General features: G+C 42.6%; 3 protein-coding genes across 14 annotated transcripts in view; 1 reads left to right on the top strand and 2 right to left on the bottom strand.

Annotated features, from left to right (window-relative positions):
- LOC135406873 (myogenesis-regulating glycosidase-like) overlaps positions 1-4,321 on the bottom strand; it is a 33,646-nt gene extending 29,325 nt beyond the window's left edge. For all 3 annotated transcript variants that reach the window (XR_010426540.1, XR_010426541.1, XM_064641393.1), the window contains exon 1: positions 4,256-4,321. The gene's annotated coding sequence lies outside the window, so the exon portion shown is untranslated. The remainder of the gene's footprint in view (positions 1-4,255) is intronic.
- On the bottom strand, positions 309-5,775 carry NUDT2 (nudix hydrolase 2). 2 transcript variants are annotated; one of them, XM_064641411.1, is made up of 4 exons: positions 5,659-5,775; positions 5,005-5,058; positions 4,256-4,414; positions 309-1,286 (listed from the first exon to the last, which is right to left on the bottom strand). In XM_064641411.1, exons 3-4 carry the CDS (start codon positions 4,386-4,388, stop codon positions 973-975), a joined length of 447 nt encoding a protein of 148 aa, XP_064497481.1. In that variant the 5' UTR covers positions 4,389-4,414; positions 5,005-5,058; positions 5,659-5,775; the 3' UTR covers positions 309-972. The 2 variants fall into 2 exon arrangements, with proteins under 2 accessions (XP_064497481.1, XP_064497483.1); XM_064641413.1 differs by lacking the exon at positions 5,659-5,775 and adding an exon at positions 5,479-5,641.
- Positions 5,776-5,965: 190 nt separating this feature from the next.
- KIF24 (kinesin family member 24) overlaps positions 5,966-13,873 on the top strand; it is a 33,431-nt gene continuing 25,523 nt past the window's right edge. For 2 of the 9 annotated variants that reach the window (XM_064641382.1, XM_064641378.1), the window contains exons 1-4: positions 5,967-6,178; positions 11,003-11,072; positions 11,360-11,987; positions 12,708-12,872. In XM_064641382.1, coding sequence (XP_064497452.1) covers positions 11,374-11,987; positions 12,708-12,872 — 779 coding nt within the window. In that variant the 5' untranslated portion in view covers positions 5,967-6,178; positions 11,003-11,072; positions 11,360-11,373. Of the gene's footprint in view, positions 6,179-8,294; positions 8,447-10,984; positions 11,073-11,359; positions 11,988-12,707; positions 12,873-13,873 lie in introns of all 9 variants that reach the window. The other 7 variants (XM_064641385.1, XM_064641384.1, XM_064641379.1 and 4 more) reach the window with 6 other exon arrangements.

The following is a 13,873-nucleotide window of genomic DNA, read 5'->3' as shown; positions in this document are numbered from 1 at the left end:
ATACATACATACATATATATAAAGATGCACTATAAGAAGGATTTTATAAATTTCTCCACAGGAAGATAACAGTAATGAGCAAGGCGCTCCTGTCACACTGGTACTAACATTATGAAAGGATACTGCACCAAAAGATGAGAGGCTGCAGCCACAGAAACACGGATAGTATTAAACAGATTGCACATAAGCTTAAATATCCTGTACAGAAAATGTATTAACCACATAGATTTCCCTTTCTCATCCCCCTGAAAAATGTATGGCTGTCAGTTAAAGATCAAAAAACGAAAAGAAAGAGGCCAAAGAAGAACTTCAGGTTTACCATCTCAACCAACTGTACCTCAACCGTTTACTAACTTTTCGGATGGAAAATGTTCTCATAACAGTACATTAGGGATTTACATAAATTCATGATATGAACAAACAAGACCTGAAATGATTTGACAAGTGATCACAGGATATCAGTGGAGGAGATGGGAACAGAACTACTGCTTCCTCACTTGAAATGCAAGGTGTGACTTCTGCAGCAAGAATTCTGTTATTAAAAATCTCCATATGGTCATTTTCTCAACTCTGTAGCTCTACATCAGCAAGTCAAGATACATCAAGTGTTTCATTTTTCAAAAAGACCTGTGGTTGTTCAGCACTTCAAGGGAGGAAAAAAAAAAAAAAATTTAAAAAAAGGGAGAAAATGAGACAGGGACAGAGGAAGTCTTTGTTAGATCTAGGTTTCAATTCAGACACCTCTGGCTCACGTTTCAATCAGATCATGCCTTTTTGTGTTAGCTAGACAAGACAAAAGCACGAGCTCTTTAAAAGCTCCATGTATCTTCACTGAATTTCTACAGTTAACAGAGGAATCTACATTTCTGCAGCCATGTAGTTCTTCCTCCAATTTAAAAACAAACAAAAAAACCCCGAAAAAAACCCAGACCATTTTCCTTCAGAAATTCCCCTTATCCTTCACAGAAGAACTTATTCTTTGGAGCAGAGAAACTGATGCGCTTCTTTCAGCGTTGCCTGCATGTCCTCATACTCTGCCAGTTTGCAAGCATCCTCCAGCTTCAGCCACTGGAAAGCTTGGTGCTCCTCCGACAGCTTTATTTCTGTGTTGCAGTCCTTCACTTCTGCCAGCCAGTAAACCACGGTCTTGGGTTTGCCACGGACAGGGTAGTGCAGCTCCTTCCTGTAGCCCTCTACGAGGGTGAGCTGGCTGGCCTGCAGACCAGCCTCCTCCTGCGTCTCCCTGAAGGCTGTCTGCAGGTCATCCTCACCTGGGTCCACGTGGCCTGCCAAGAGGGTGGAAAAGTCAGTCTCTGAGAATGAAACTTCCAGTCAGCAACTGGGAAACACTGGGAGACAGAGATGGGAGCACACTGCAGCTGATATGGGACGAAACGGAAATTCGGAGAGCAGAGATTGCTTTTCCAACTCTTATGTCTTGATTTGTCTTTGCCTTCTGGCTTTTAGGATCACTGTTTACCCCACACCTTTTGAAACCCCCAGTGGCCTGTCAGCACTAGACATGTTTTCCTCCCAGTCCTCCTCTAGTCTTCTGGAGCACTTTACACCTGTTCCACCTTAGATTATACTGAGGACCAAGTCCCTTATGAATGTTTTTCCTTCATCCTGTTAGAGGGGAGACTGCTCATCTGCAGGAGTCTTAATCCTCTCTCAACCCTGCCCTCCCACATAAGCTTAAGGCTCAGTTCTGCAAAACTCTCACTCATGCCAACAGACCAGAAACAAGGGGACCAGGCACCAACAAATGCCCATTTAAAAGGTGAGTTTCATCTATGCAGTCAGCATCTTTTTTTTTTTTTTAAATTTTTTTTTTTATTTCTCTCCCATATTCCCCCATGAATACTCTCTCTCCCATATTCCCCCTCTGAATCCTCAGAGCCAGTCCTTTCACCAGCTGCGTGGTTCTCCTAAGACACATCATTTATTTTGCATTGCTCAGAACGAGAGGTGCCACTACAAACAACGGATAAATATAACACATCCCCAGCCGTTTGTACTTTTGTTGAGAAATGTCAGATTTGGTTTTCTCATGAAAGCTCCAGACCAGAACATAAATAGAACAAGCCAAGCAAGACCTCAAAAAAGCAACATAGCAGGAGTTGGGAGGTTTTAAAAGGGAAAAAAAAACCCCTAAGCTTTATTTTGCCTCTCGTGTCACTCAATTTTCTACATAGCTGGCTGCAAATATCCGTAATTTAATTACAGAGATGAATCCTTCCTCAGGTTACAGGTACCCAAAGGCCCACTCTAGTACTACAACTGGGGTATGTGGGAAGTTGGTTTTGCTTTTGCAACAGGTCTCGCTCACTTCTTTGTCTGTGCACCAGAAGTTTAAATACCTCTTACAACATAACACCAACTCAAATGCAAAATATGCTTCTCTTACAAGCAGCAACTGTGCAGAAAACAGTATCTGATGTTGATATCTGTTGATAACCTCAGATATAATCTCAGTAAGTTTCCAAGTTGTACAGTGCAGTCTACCTGCTGGGGAGAAAAAGGACTGGTGGTAGCACCTCGCACCACAGCTTTCAGATCCTCTCAGCTGTTTCCATTGATGCAGTTCCAACATAGTGAGGAGGAAAACGAACCCCACATCCCTTTCCCTTCCCATCAGCCTTGGCTAGTGCAAAGTCACAGTTCTAGAGGCAGAGATGAGGCTGATGAGGTTCACATGGGGAAATCCAAGCAAGTCCAGTTTAATCCCATAGGATTGCAGCTGCTTAGGGAACTTCTAAAATAACAAGGTACAGCTGTAGCTGTAAACTGCCTTTCGTCTGTGCTTGGAAAGACAATTACAATGTCATCTTCTGGCTCCTGCCACATTGAATCTATGTCAACATCACAGACAAGCTATGTATATGGGCAGATTCAGACTACAAAGACTTTTTTTTATCATGAGAATGGTGAAAACACTGGCACAGGCTGCCACCAGAGAGGTGGTGGAAGCCCCACCACTGAAAACATTCAAGGCCAAACTGGATGGGCTCTGAGCAACCTGCTCTTGTTGAAGATGTCCCTGCTCACTGCTGGGTGGTTGGACCAGATGATCTTTAAAGGTCCCTCCCAACCCAAACCATTCAATGGTTCTGTGATTCTGAGTGTGTGAGATGTATGCCCATGAGACAATTAACTCCCTACCAAAATGCCTCCAAGTAATTTCAATTGCTTCTTCAGAATTACTGTGTTCCCAGGGAGCCTTTTCACGTGGGTCTCTTCTCACAACAATCAATCATGTCTTTTAGTTTTCTGGTTTTCCATGAGGCTGCAAACACAACTCCCTTAGGCTTTTGGTGAAGTGGATAAAGGGGGAGGTTTGGAAAGTTTTCTTCTTTCCCTTAATAGGAGAGCGTAGTTGGTACTGTTAAAAGATTATTTTTTTTCCCAATTTGCAAATTGCCATTTACAGACTGCTGCACTAGGCTTTAAAAGCACTGCATTTTACAAAAAGATAAGTGAAAACTATCAGGAACAAATCTCGGAAGGTAAAAAACAGCGTGTAAGAAGATCTGCAAGGAACCTGAAGTATTTCTGTGCTGCACTTTTCCTGGTTATCAGGGCTGTGACTGCGTACTGCCAAACACTGGCTCTGCCACCTTTCTTTACAGAGGAGGTGCTGCTCTTTGTCCTGGGGCTTGTCTTCTGCTTTGGGACCTCACTGATGAGCACTGATGGCTTAGGCGAAGATGGCTGACAGGAGAATTCACCTTCTCTGTGCCTCTCATCTCCACTGCGTTAGGCATGCGATTTTCACCAGTGATGTCCCTTCCAAGGAATTCCTGCAACTTCCAAGAAAAGTGTTTTAAAGTGTACCATTGCAGACTTCAGTTTGCCTTCTTGCAGACTGTGACCCCTCTGACTAGACACGGGTCAACCAACCTGGTCAGTGGTACCTGACAGAGGATCAGATCTGAGCAAAAAGGTAAAAAATTCACTTGCTACCTCACTCCTGTGCGGAAGGTCTGCCAGAAGTGAGATACATGAGGAGCACGACTGGGTGTCACCCCTACCCCCAACCGAAATTAGTGGCGCCCAATACCTTATACAGTATCCTTTGCAAACGACTTAAGCCTCAAAACTCTCCCCGCAGCTGCAGGAGCAGCAGCATCAGACAAACACCACAATCAGCAGCTACTCTGGGCTGGTAACTGCCTCTCTAAGTTGAGCTCAGCAGCACCGGGCCAAAGTCCAGTCTGCAACCTCACGCCAAGAGTGTTATCAGAACAAACATCACCTTTTGGCGGGGTCCAGTGGTGGGTGCCATAGGATGTCTGCAGGAGGAGGTACTCGATGCTGTCAGCGACCTTGGAGGACGGTGCTGGCTGCAGCCTCCTGTAGATGATCAAGCCACAAGCTCTCACTGCCATTCCCCCTCTGCCAACTGCACCGAGAGCTGTGGGACAGCACAGGGGGATCAAAGAACAACACAAAACATGGAGCTCAAATGGATTATTTGTATTTAGCCAGCAAATGTATCTCAGCAGAGCTAAAAGTTGTCCACCCCCTTGTATTACTACACAATCAAACCGCATCTTATTAACTATCTTTGAAATGTGAAAAACCAGAATCCTTTCCTTTTTAAACAGGAACCTATATAAAATCTTTTTAAAAAAGAAAAAGGTTATCAAGAAGCATGAAATGTGACCTGCATGACATTTCTTTGCTGTTGATATATTATGGTATATTACAAAACATATCGCAGGGAGGGATAAAAAATTATAAAGCAAAGGCAAAAAGGAAAGCCTTTTCCACTGCAAAAATTGAAAGGTCCCGTGCAGAGATAATACTTCAACATTACTGGAACTGGCATACAGAAATAATTGCCCCTGCAGCAGAGAAGTCCTTAGGATGTCAGTGAGAAAATGAATTGCAAAGGACAGGCTCTCTGCTGTCTGGGCTAGAGATAAATCTGTTATACAGAACTAAAAGCTTCTTGGCATGTGTATTAAGCACTAATTTGATGTAAACAGTAAAGGAACACACCTCTCAAGTGATAAACACAGTCATCAATAAGCAACGCAGCCGGGATGTCTGGCCCTATACAGAAAAAGAGGGAAAGCGATGGAGATGAGTCATCCACGTTAAAGGTCTGGGAGATTCCCAGTTCCAGGCAAAGCTTTGCATTTTGACAGAGATGCACACTTTAACAAATAATAACTTTACACAACACTGATCTTCCCTGGGACGCCAAGCGCGGCATCGTGTGACACCTCCAGATTCCAGTGCGGGATAAACCACAGCACGGAGCCCTTCGCCACCACCCACACCCCTGGACGGCGCTCAGCTCTCTTGGTCAACCCCTTTAACCGCCTCCATTAGCTTCTGATCAGCCACGACAAGGACAAGCCCCCTCGCCGGCCCCCACAGCCCCAGGATCAGCCCGGGGGACCAGCCCGGGGGACCAGCCCGGGGGACCAGCACCACCTCCCGTACACGCCGGGAAGGACAAGGACAAACCTCTCCAGGCCTCCCACGCCGCTGCCCGGCGCCCCGGGGCCGCGCTCCCATCCCCGCCCGCAGAAGGTCACCTGCCGTGCCCAGGGAAGGGGAGAGGTGTGGTGGGACACGGGGAAGCGGGACGGAGAGAACCGGGACACGCGTCCCCCCGCGGCGGCCGCCATAGCCCCCCGCCCTCACCTGCGCTTCCGGGTCCCAGAGTGGGGGGGACGCAGCACACGACTGACGGCGGCTTCAACCAATGACAGCGCCTCCAGCGTGGGCGGGAACCACTCCCGTCTCGCTCCGCCCTCCCTCTCCCCGCTCCCGCTCTCATTAGGCCCCGCCCTCTCTCTCGTTGAGGTTTCTGATTGGTCTCTCACCTCCGGGCCACGCCCTACCCGTCCCTCTCCCCTCTTCCTATTGGCTGGCTGGGGGCGCGAGGCTGCGCGCGGGCGTTTGAAGCGGGAAAAGCGTTGTTGCCATGGAGACACGGCCCAATGGCCGCCGCCGAGCGGCGCCGCGGCCCGTGAGGGAGCGAGGGGGTTCCCTGCCCTGAGGGGACCGGGGTGGCCGCGACCGGGGAGGGCTCCCGTACCACGGCCCTGCCCGGCCCCGGCGCGCTCTAGAAGGGGGAAACCGTGGTAGGACGGCGCGGGGAAGGATGAGAGGAGATATCCCCCCTCGGTCAGCCACGCGGTGCGATTCCGGACGCGCGGAGGTTTGTTTCGATACATTATTGTAATTGTAAAACAAAATTTTTAAAATAGTATTTTCTTTCTTTTATATTTTCTATATTTCACATTTTCTATATTTTATATGTAATATATAAAATATTTAAACATACTTTTAAAATATATACTTAAATATTTTGTCTATATTATATGTAATATAGATATAATTGTATAACATGTATTATATAATCATACATACTTATATAAAAATACTTAAATACATACTAAATATAAGTATTTAAATATTCATTTAAAATACATATGTATATGCATTATATAAAATATCAGAACACTTTATAATATATATTACGTATTTTACATATAATATATCAACTATATTTCGCGTGTTTTGTATATTTCGTTACAAAAAATTAAAATTATAAAATAAAACCTCAGAAGCCGTTTGGTAAATCCTGCTGGCAGGAACAGCTTGGGCGAGGTTTTCAAATAATCAGTTTTCCCGATATAACTCGTGGGTTATTTTCTCGGCACGTGGAGGGATATTGGACGCTTCCAATATCCAGTATTCCAATACTGGACACTTCCCCTCTCTGTGCAGCTGTTCTTGGCAGCTGTTGGGATCAGCTGCAGGATGGAGCCTCTTCTGCTGAGGTCACCAGGCTATACTTAGTGTGGAGGGAGGATTAAAATACCCCAAAATACTCTCTTAGGAAACAAAAAAAACCCCCAATATTTAGTTGCTTTTAAGCCTGCTTAAAGAAGCAAGGACATTAATTGTAGTTTTAGTGGCCTGCTCTGGGTCAGGTGTGTCAGTGGCAAAGGAAAGGGGGAGCATTGCTGACCTGTGTCATGGTCCAGCTGTAAAATAGTTGTAATTTAGCATTAAAAGCTTTCCCTCCTCTCCAGTTACTTTTGCTGTACTGAGGCTGAAAGTCGCTATCTATCTATTCAAAGGGCTGCCCCAACACTTGTTCCAAGGAGGGGCAGGATGTTTAATGCCATGTTGTTTACGTGCACGGAGTGGAGTAATCCTGTGATCTTCCAAGGGGATCTGCTGCAACGTCAAACATGGCCTCACAGCTCCCTACCTGCTGCGTTGAACTAAAATTATGGACTCTTTTTACAATACGGATTATCTCTTGTTGTGGAGCTTGTCTTTATAAAAGTACAACACACCCTGACCCCATTCTTTGCAGGAATGCCCTAATTCCCAAGAAACGGGGTCAGAATGATTTAAAGGTGAAGCATTTTGTGTGGTGCTCTGGAAAAGCAAATTAGCCATTCACTTCTGAAGGGCTAAATCAGATTTGGCTTGGGATCACGGTTAAAGAAAGAGCTTAATGCTCAGATGAATAAGGAATAACGATGGATGAGTGTTGACGTGTGTTAATGTGATTCCCTTTTCCCTATTGTGTGATTGCCAGATTGGCTTAGTTCTTGTCTCTGCTCCCGTGTTTGAAAAACCAGGCAACACTTTGGCATGGACAGAGCCTGTGCTGGAGTCTTCTTTGAGGGGGATGTGGTTGCAAGTAGTGAGTGCAGCACGCTGCTGTGGTTGTGATCAGGAGAGGAAACACCTACCTGCTGCATGCATTTACAAACTTTGCAAGTTTCTAACTTTTATTTGTGTAAGTATTTGTAAAGCTAAATGATCTGGATGGAAAACAAGGTGGTGTTTAGGTTTTGGCCACTGATTAACAATTTCTTTGTTTATCGAATACCCTTGAAAATCGTGCCTGATAAACCTATTTAATGATCAGGCCAGAGTTTATGATTCACAATGATTGCCCTAGGCTATTTGAATGTATAGTAGCATTAGTTTGCATTTCTAGGAGCATCACTTAAGATTTCCTCACTTTTCCAAGGCTTAGTTTCCCTAGTTTAAAGTATGGATATGGTGATCACTTGTGTCATTTCTCAGTGGTGGCACTCAGGACCGTCAGTGGCAATAATCTAAAATTCTCAGGTCAGTGTGAGTGAACTGCAGTGGGATAACTGGGCACGTGAGTGTTATTCAGGTGAACGCTGCACTGAGATCACTGACATATCAGAAGTTAATAAGGATCAAAATATAGTGGTCCAAGGCTGATTATTCTTAAAATAGCCCACGTGGGGATTTTATGTGATTTATTTTACATGCAGTGATTGACACACTCTGAGTATCTTTGAAGAACCAGCCTTTTCTCCACTTTGAAAAGTGCATTGAGAAGGAGAAGATTAGCTCTGTGAAAGAGCTTATTAATAATTAAAAGCCTTTTAAAACGGAGAACCAGCTCATAGAGCATAATTTTGTGGTAAGTTAATTTCCTGCAGAACAGAAAAATGTAACCACTCCTTTCTGCTGTTTACACCTGACTTTTTTTTTTTCTGCAACTTTATGACATTTAAAAACCTCTAATGCTGAAACAGAGGATGAGCTCTCTGATGACAAGCTGTGATCTAATTCCGTGGTTAGACCTGGTCCCTTTACACATAATTCTAGTACCTTTTTACAACAAGTACTCGTCCATTACCAGCATCTGGCAGCCTTTTAAGATCTTTGTAAAACTTCTTGGCCTAAGAAATAATTTGCAGAGCACTCGAGTTTGCCACATAAAGATGGCAGGCTGGATGTGCGTGGAGAATTGTGCTTCCACAGTGACTCACCTCTTGATTATCAAGATGTGTTATACACAACTATTTTAAGAAGTCTTATATCTCAACCCTGTTTTTTTCTGTGAAGTCACTTGTAGCCTTGTGGGGAACAAGACCTAGGTTTGGATATCCACACTGAAGAATGTTATACTTTTCTGCCCCAGGACACATTATTCTCTCAAGGGAACAAACAAAATTGGATCCTGACAGTAACTGAGGGAATGCTGGCTGTTATTTATTTTATAAGAATCAAAAGCCTTCTCTTTCTTTTGCCAGAAGATGGCATTAACAATTTAGAGTTCTTGAAAACCTCTTCTTAGTTTTTGCAAAGCCGATTTATTTTGAAAGACTATGTATCTGTTAGGAAAAGTGCCTTCAGACACAAAGTGTTGGATGAATTAAAGTATTCTTTAATGAGGAGAAAGGAGGCTTTTTTTTTTTAGGGCATCATTGAAAGGCCTGAAAGATTTCACTGACAACTGCAGTTCTCCCTGAATTCTCTCATGTATGAACCAGACCAAATCTTTTAGAAATTGTCTCCTCTCACGTTTTAAAGCAATCAGAAATGCTGGAACATGTCATCACAATGACTGATTAATTTTTTTCCCCATGGCTAATTAATTTGCTACTCCTTAATTAGTGAATGTTCGGTTTTCCTAGGTTGTGAAATTCCTTTTTGTGGATGGGAAGTCATTGGAGTTATCCCCTGAAACCACTCAGATCCAGTAAGACTTATTATATCTGGGAAGGCAGATCTCAGCTTTCATTAAGAGATCAGCCCTCATTAAGAAGCCATTCAGTTGCTTTCACATGGCAACAGACCTTAGCAATTAGCCATGCAGAGCTGCTTACATGGCTCAGTACTAACCTTCTCCTCTGTTCTGCAGTTCTTGCATTACTTGGAGTTTCCTCATTTTGAGAATTCTTGCCACTTGTTACTCTGTATAATGAAAACCTGTTATTTCTAGCTTTTTAAACCTGTACTGGTTTTACATTATAAGCCATCTTATGTAAGAAAGGGAATTTTTCCAAGACATAACTCTTCTTTAAATGAAGTCTCAGGTTCCTGTGGAATTTTATCTGTTAGAGAAGTTGGCAAGTTGTGAATGCTTGTGAAACCCTTGCACGTCTTTGTGTTTAACCTCCCTGATTTCTGGGTTTGCTATCCTCCCTGTCAATTTTGATTCACCCCTCCCAGGATCTCACAACCTCAGCAGTGACTCTGACTTCACCTCAAGATTCAGAGTCACATTACATACACATTAAATAAATCCAATTACATACCAGTGCTTTTGTCTTGAAGTTTGTCGCTGCTCAATCTCAGAATTTTGTCTACAGCATAGACTAACTTCTGAGTCATTTGAGATGACCTCTACTGCACCTTTTGACCTTTGTAATGTCTTATACAATCAGCACTTTATTTTAGTCTTTTTTATTTTGTTGTTATTATTACTTCAACATAATGTATTAATTAATGATATGGACTCAAAGTTGGGGGTGATATTTGGTGACCTTATTTTCTTAAATAATGTATTGTAGAGAGGCTTGAAAATCCTCACAAAGAATCTACCCTGAATTACAGGGAGGAAAATTTAGGTTTTAAAAAACTTGATTTTGTTGAATCTTACTCTATTTTCCAAAAATTAATAAGATCTATAGTTGCTGAAGCCCTAGATTGTACAAAGATATAAGAAGAGAGTGGGCAACAGATACTTGAAGTGCTATCATTTTTCCATTTTGTGGAACAAGTAAAAATATCTGCAGATATTAATCCATCTGGATACAGACAGCTGCACAATGCATTGCCAGTGAGACATGAGTGAAGAAGTTGGAGGGTTTTTGGCATACCTTTCGGTGATGCATGTTGCTTTTTCGGGTTTCCCAAGAACACAAGTGTGACGTTCCAGTGGCACACGTAGATTTAGAGAAATCCTATGTTTCAGATTTCAGAGAATGTTTGGGTTATTCTGCCAAGGAGACTCAGAAATGCTCACAAGATTCATGGCATAAAAGAGAAACCTACATAGCAAAACTACAACTTTGCTATTGTTCGTCTGTAAGACAAATGGTCTTAATTAGGCACCTTGAAGTGAGGAACAAATGCAGGGTTTTTTCCTCCAGGTTTTTTTTAACCAGGGCTAGCTGAACCACATTAGACCACACGCCTTCATATTAATTTGAGTGTCTTCTAAAATTAGGCATTTTACATTCTGCAGCTTGAGGACAGGGTTTCAGTAGCTGTGGCATTCACCAAGTAGACACCGGGCGTGTAGGAACTCAGCAGCAGTGAGTAACTTTGCCTTGTGCATTTCTTACACATTGTGTATTGTATATAATTTTGAAATATAATTGATAGATGAAATACAGTTGTTTTATGTTTTAGTTTATCATTATTGCAATATTCTGTAATGTTAAACAGTCTAGTGTATTACAGACTTGGAGTTAAACAAGCTTCTAGCCTGAGTGGCTAGGAGGAAATGGCATTGGGGAAATGTGCAGTCTCTTCATTAGTAACTTTGTCAGATGTGATGTTTCATATGATTCTAATGTTTATTTTGTTTTATTTCTTTTAGACTTTATCTTGAAGATGGCATCATGCCTTTATGAATGCCTTTGTGAGGCAGACCTTGAAAAATACTATCCCCATTTTGCTGCCTTTGGTCTTCAGAATATCGATGAGCTTGCCAAAGTTTCCATGGAAGACTACACCAAACTGGGGGTCCATGATATGAACGACCGCAAGCGGCTCTTTCAGCTCATTAGAATAATCAAAATTATGCGAGGGGAAGGCATTGCAGACTCAAGCAAGCAGGATTTTCAACCACGTGGCCTTTTCATTCAGCCCCAGGTGGCCAGGTCAGGTCCCCGTAGGCAGCTGCGTTTTGAGTCCTTCTTTGAAGAGAATGATGGAACAGTTAAAGACTCTGAGCCTGAATTGTATCGTTCATCTGATTTCAATGCCAATGAAGAGAAGGACAATGCAGGGGAAATGTTGGGACATGTTCAACCACAGGACTCAGAGCCAATCAGATTAACTAGAAGGGACCTAAATATTCCTGGAATATGCATGAAAAAGGACCTGAGCTGTCCAGCGGTTTGTGATGATATTGCCCCTCTCCTGGGGGATTCTGAAGCTCCTATTGTGCAAAGAGTAACTCATATTTCAGGGTATAATTACGGACTACCTCATTCCAGTATCAGGTAATGATCAGTCACCTTTATTTTGCTAATATTTCAGGTTAGTCATAATTAATTCTTTCTTACTTGTGGAGAAGGATCTGTCTTTGTCACGTCCAAATAAGCAATCCCAGCACTACAGAGCAGTGCAAAATCTTGTAGACAAGAGAGGGATTAATAAGCACTTGCAACTCTCTGAGTCTTGTAAAAGGAATCATCTGAATTTGACCAGCTGCTACTCACCAGGTTGTCTAAGAATAGTCAACCTGGTGAGGTTGTCTTTCAGGATATAAGGCTTTGTTTTCTTGGTGTTTTGGCGAATCTTTGTCTTTCCATGGGACCGTCTTTTAAAACATTATTTTGCCAAAAGATGGCATTGTCTGTTGTCAGGTTTGTCAAGCTTTTCCCAGTAGAAGGGATACACGCTGTGATTGCTATATTTGTTTCTAATGGAATTTCTGAACTGAAACTTTAAAAGGAATCAGAATGAGAATTCTGGGGTAGGTTCGTGGTGGTAAGAGGGATGCCTTGCAGCTGCTCCCCAGGACCATGATCTGTAACTTCCATACTTTTCCTGGTATTTGGTAACAGAAAGGCTATGATTATCATGAAATCTACCCTGGCAACATTTTTAAAGCACCAAATATTTTTCTTCCTGATGCAGCATCAGAGATCCTCTGCACACAGAATACCAGTATCTTGGTCGTTGCAGTGCAGTCATGGCATTTTTGTTTTAAAATGCAGGGAGGAGAGACAGCTGTATGACGTTGGAGCTTGTCTATGTTGGCTGTGGGAAAAGATTTTGTATATGAGAGGATCCATGGAGTCGAGGTATCAATTACAAATCCCACTGAGAATGCATGTAGCCTGGAGAAATAGTTGCTGCTGCCACACTGGAAAAATGCTAAGGTGACATAGTAATTAGGGCACTTAAGCTGTGAAATGCAAGACATTTTATAACACAACAGTTTATAGCTCTCCTTTGCTGGAAAAAAAATCGTTTTCACCTACCAGAGAAGTGCACTAACCTCTTGTATATATTGACATCGTGGTGCATTCTCTGTCTTTTCTGGAAGTTGAGCCAAGTGCAAATAAAAGGACAGGATTTATAGTGCTGGCACAAAAAAAATGCTAAAATATAAAACCTAATGGCTCAGCTAGGAGAGTTCAAGATTCTTAATCCTGCAGTAGAGTCTTCATTGTTGTCGCTTTCTTCTGTTTTTTTCCTAAGCACATTATGCTTCATCTTGTGGGCTTTCTGCATCTTCCTCTTGATATGCCTCAATTCCCTCTTCTCCTTTTTGGAGAGTTGTGCATTTCAGGCTTGGGCCAGCCTTGAGTTTGTAATTCCTGTTGGCAAGACACTTGGGTTTGTAATTCCTGTTTTGCAAGTGCCCAACTGCTTCACTGAATCCATCCGTTCCCATGTTACCTAGTCTAGTCTCATCCATGAGAAATATTGGAAAACACTGACATGATTTCAGTGGAAAGATATAGAGTTATTTTAACGTTTAAATTTATTTTGCCCTTGCCCACAGCAAATGGCTTGATTTTGACAGGGCATAGTGATTCTTCCGACCTATTATCTAGTCAGGTTTCTAATGATCTGTGTCAAGACTTTTGTTTGGGTTTTTTTTCTGGTAATAAAAATTATATTGTACTATGAAATACAATTTATATTTTCGAAAGGTTAGTAGGAAATACAAACCTCAGGTTTAGCATATATAATTAACATGCATTCTGTTCCCATACGAAATATACTTAACTAAATGTGTCTGTGTACCTGAGAGAATTTATGCCTTTTTGCTCATTGCCAGAGCCTCCAAGTCTTCAGTTTTTCCTTTCTCCAAATTTTGCCATCAACACTGCCTCCTTCAAGCTCTTAGAGCACAACAGGCTCTTTCTGCAGA

This window comes from Pseudopipra pipra, chromosome Z (genome assembly GCF_036250125.1).
Source record: "Pseudopipra pipra isolate bDixPip1 chromosome Z, bDixPip1.hap1, whole genome shotgun sequence".
Lineage (NCBI taxonomy): Eukaryota > Metazoa > Chordata > Aves > Passeriformes > Pipridae > Pseudopipra > Pseudopipra pipra.
The sequence above is the reverse complement of the archived record's forward strand: the minus strand, read 5'-3'. Positions and strand labels throughout refer to the sequence as shown.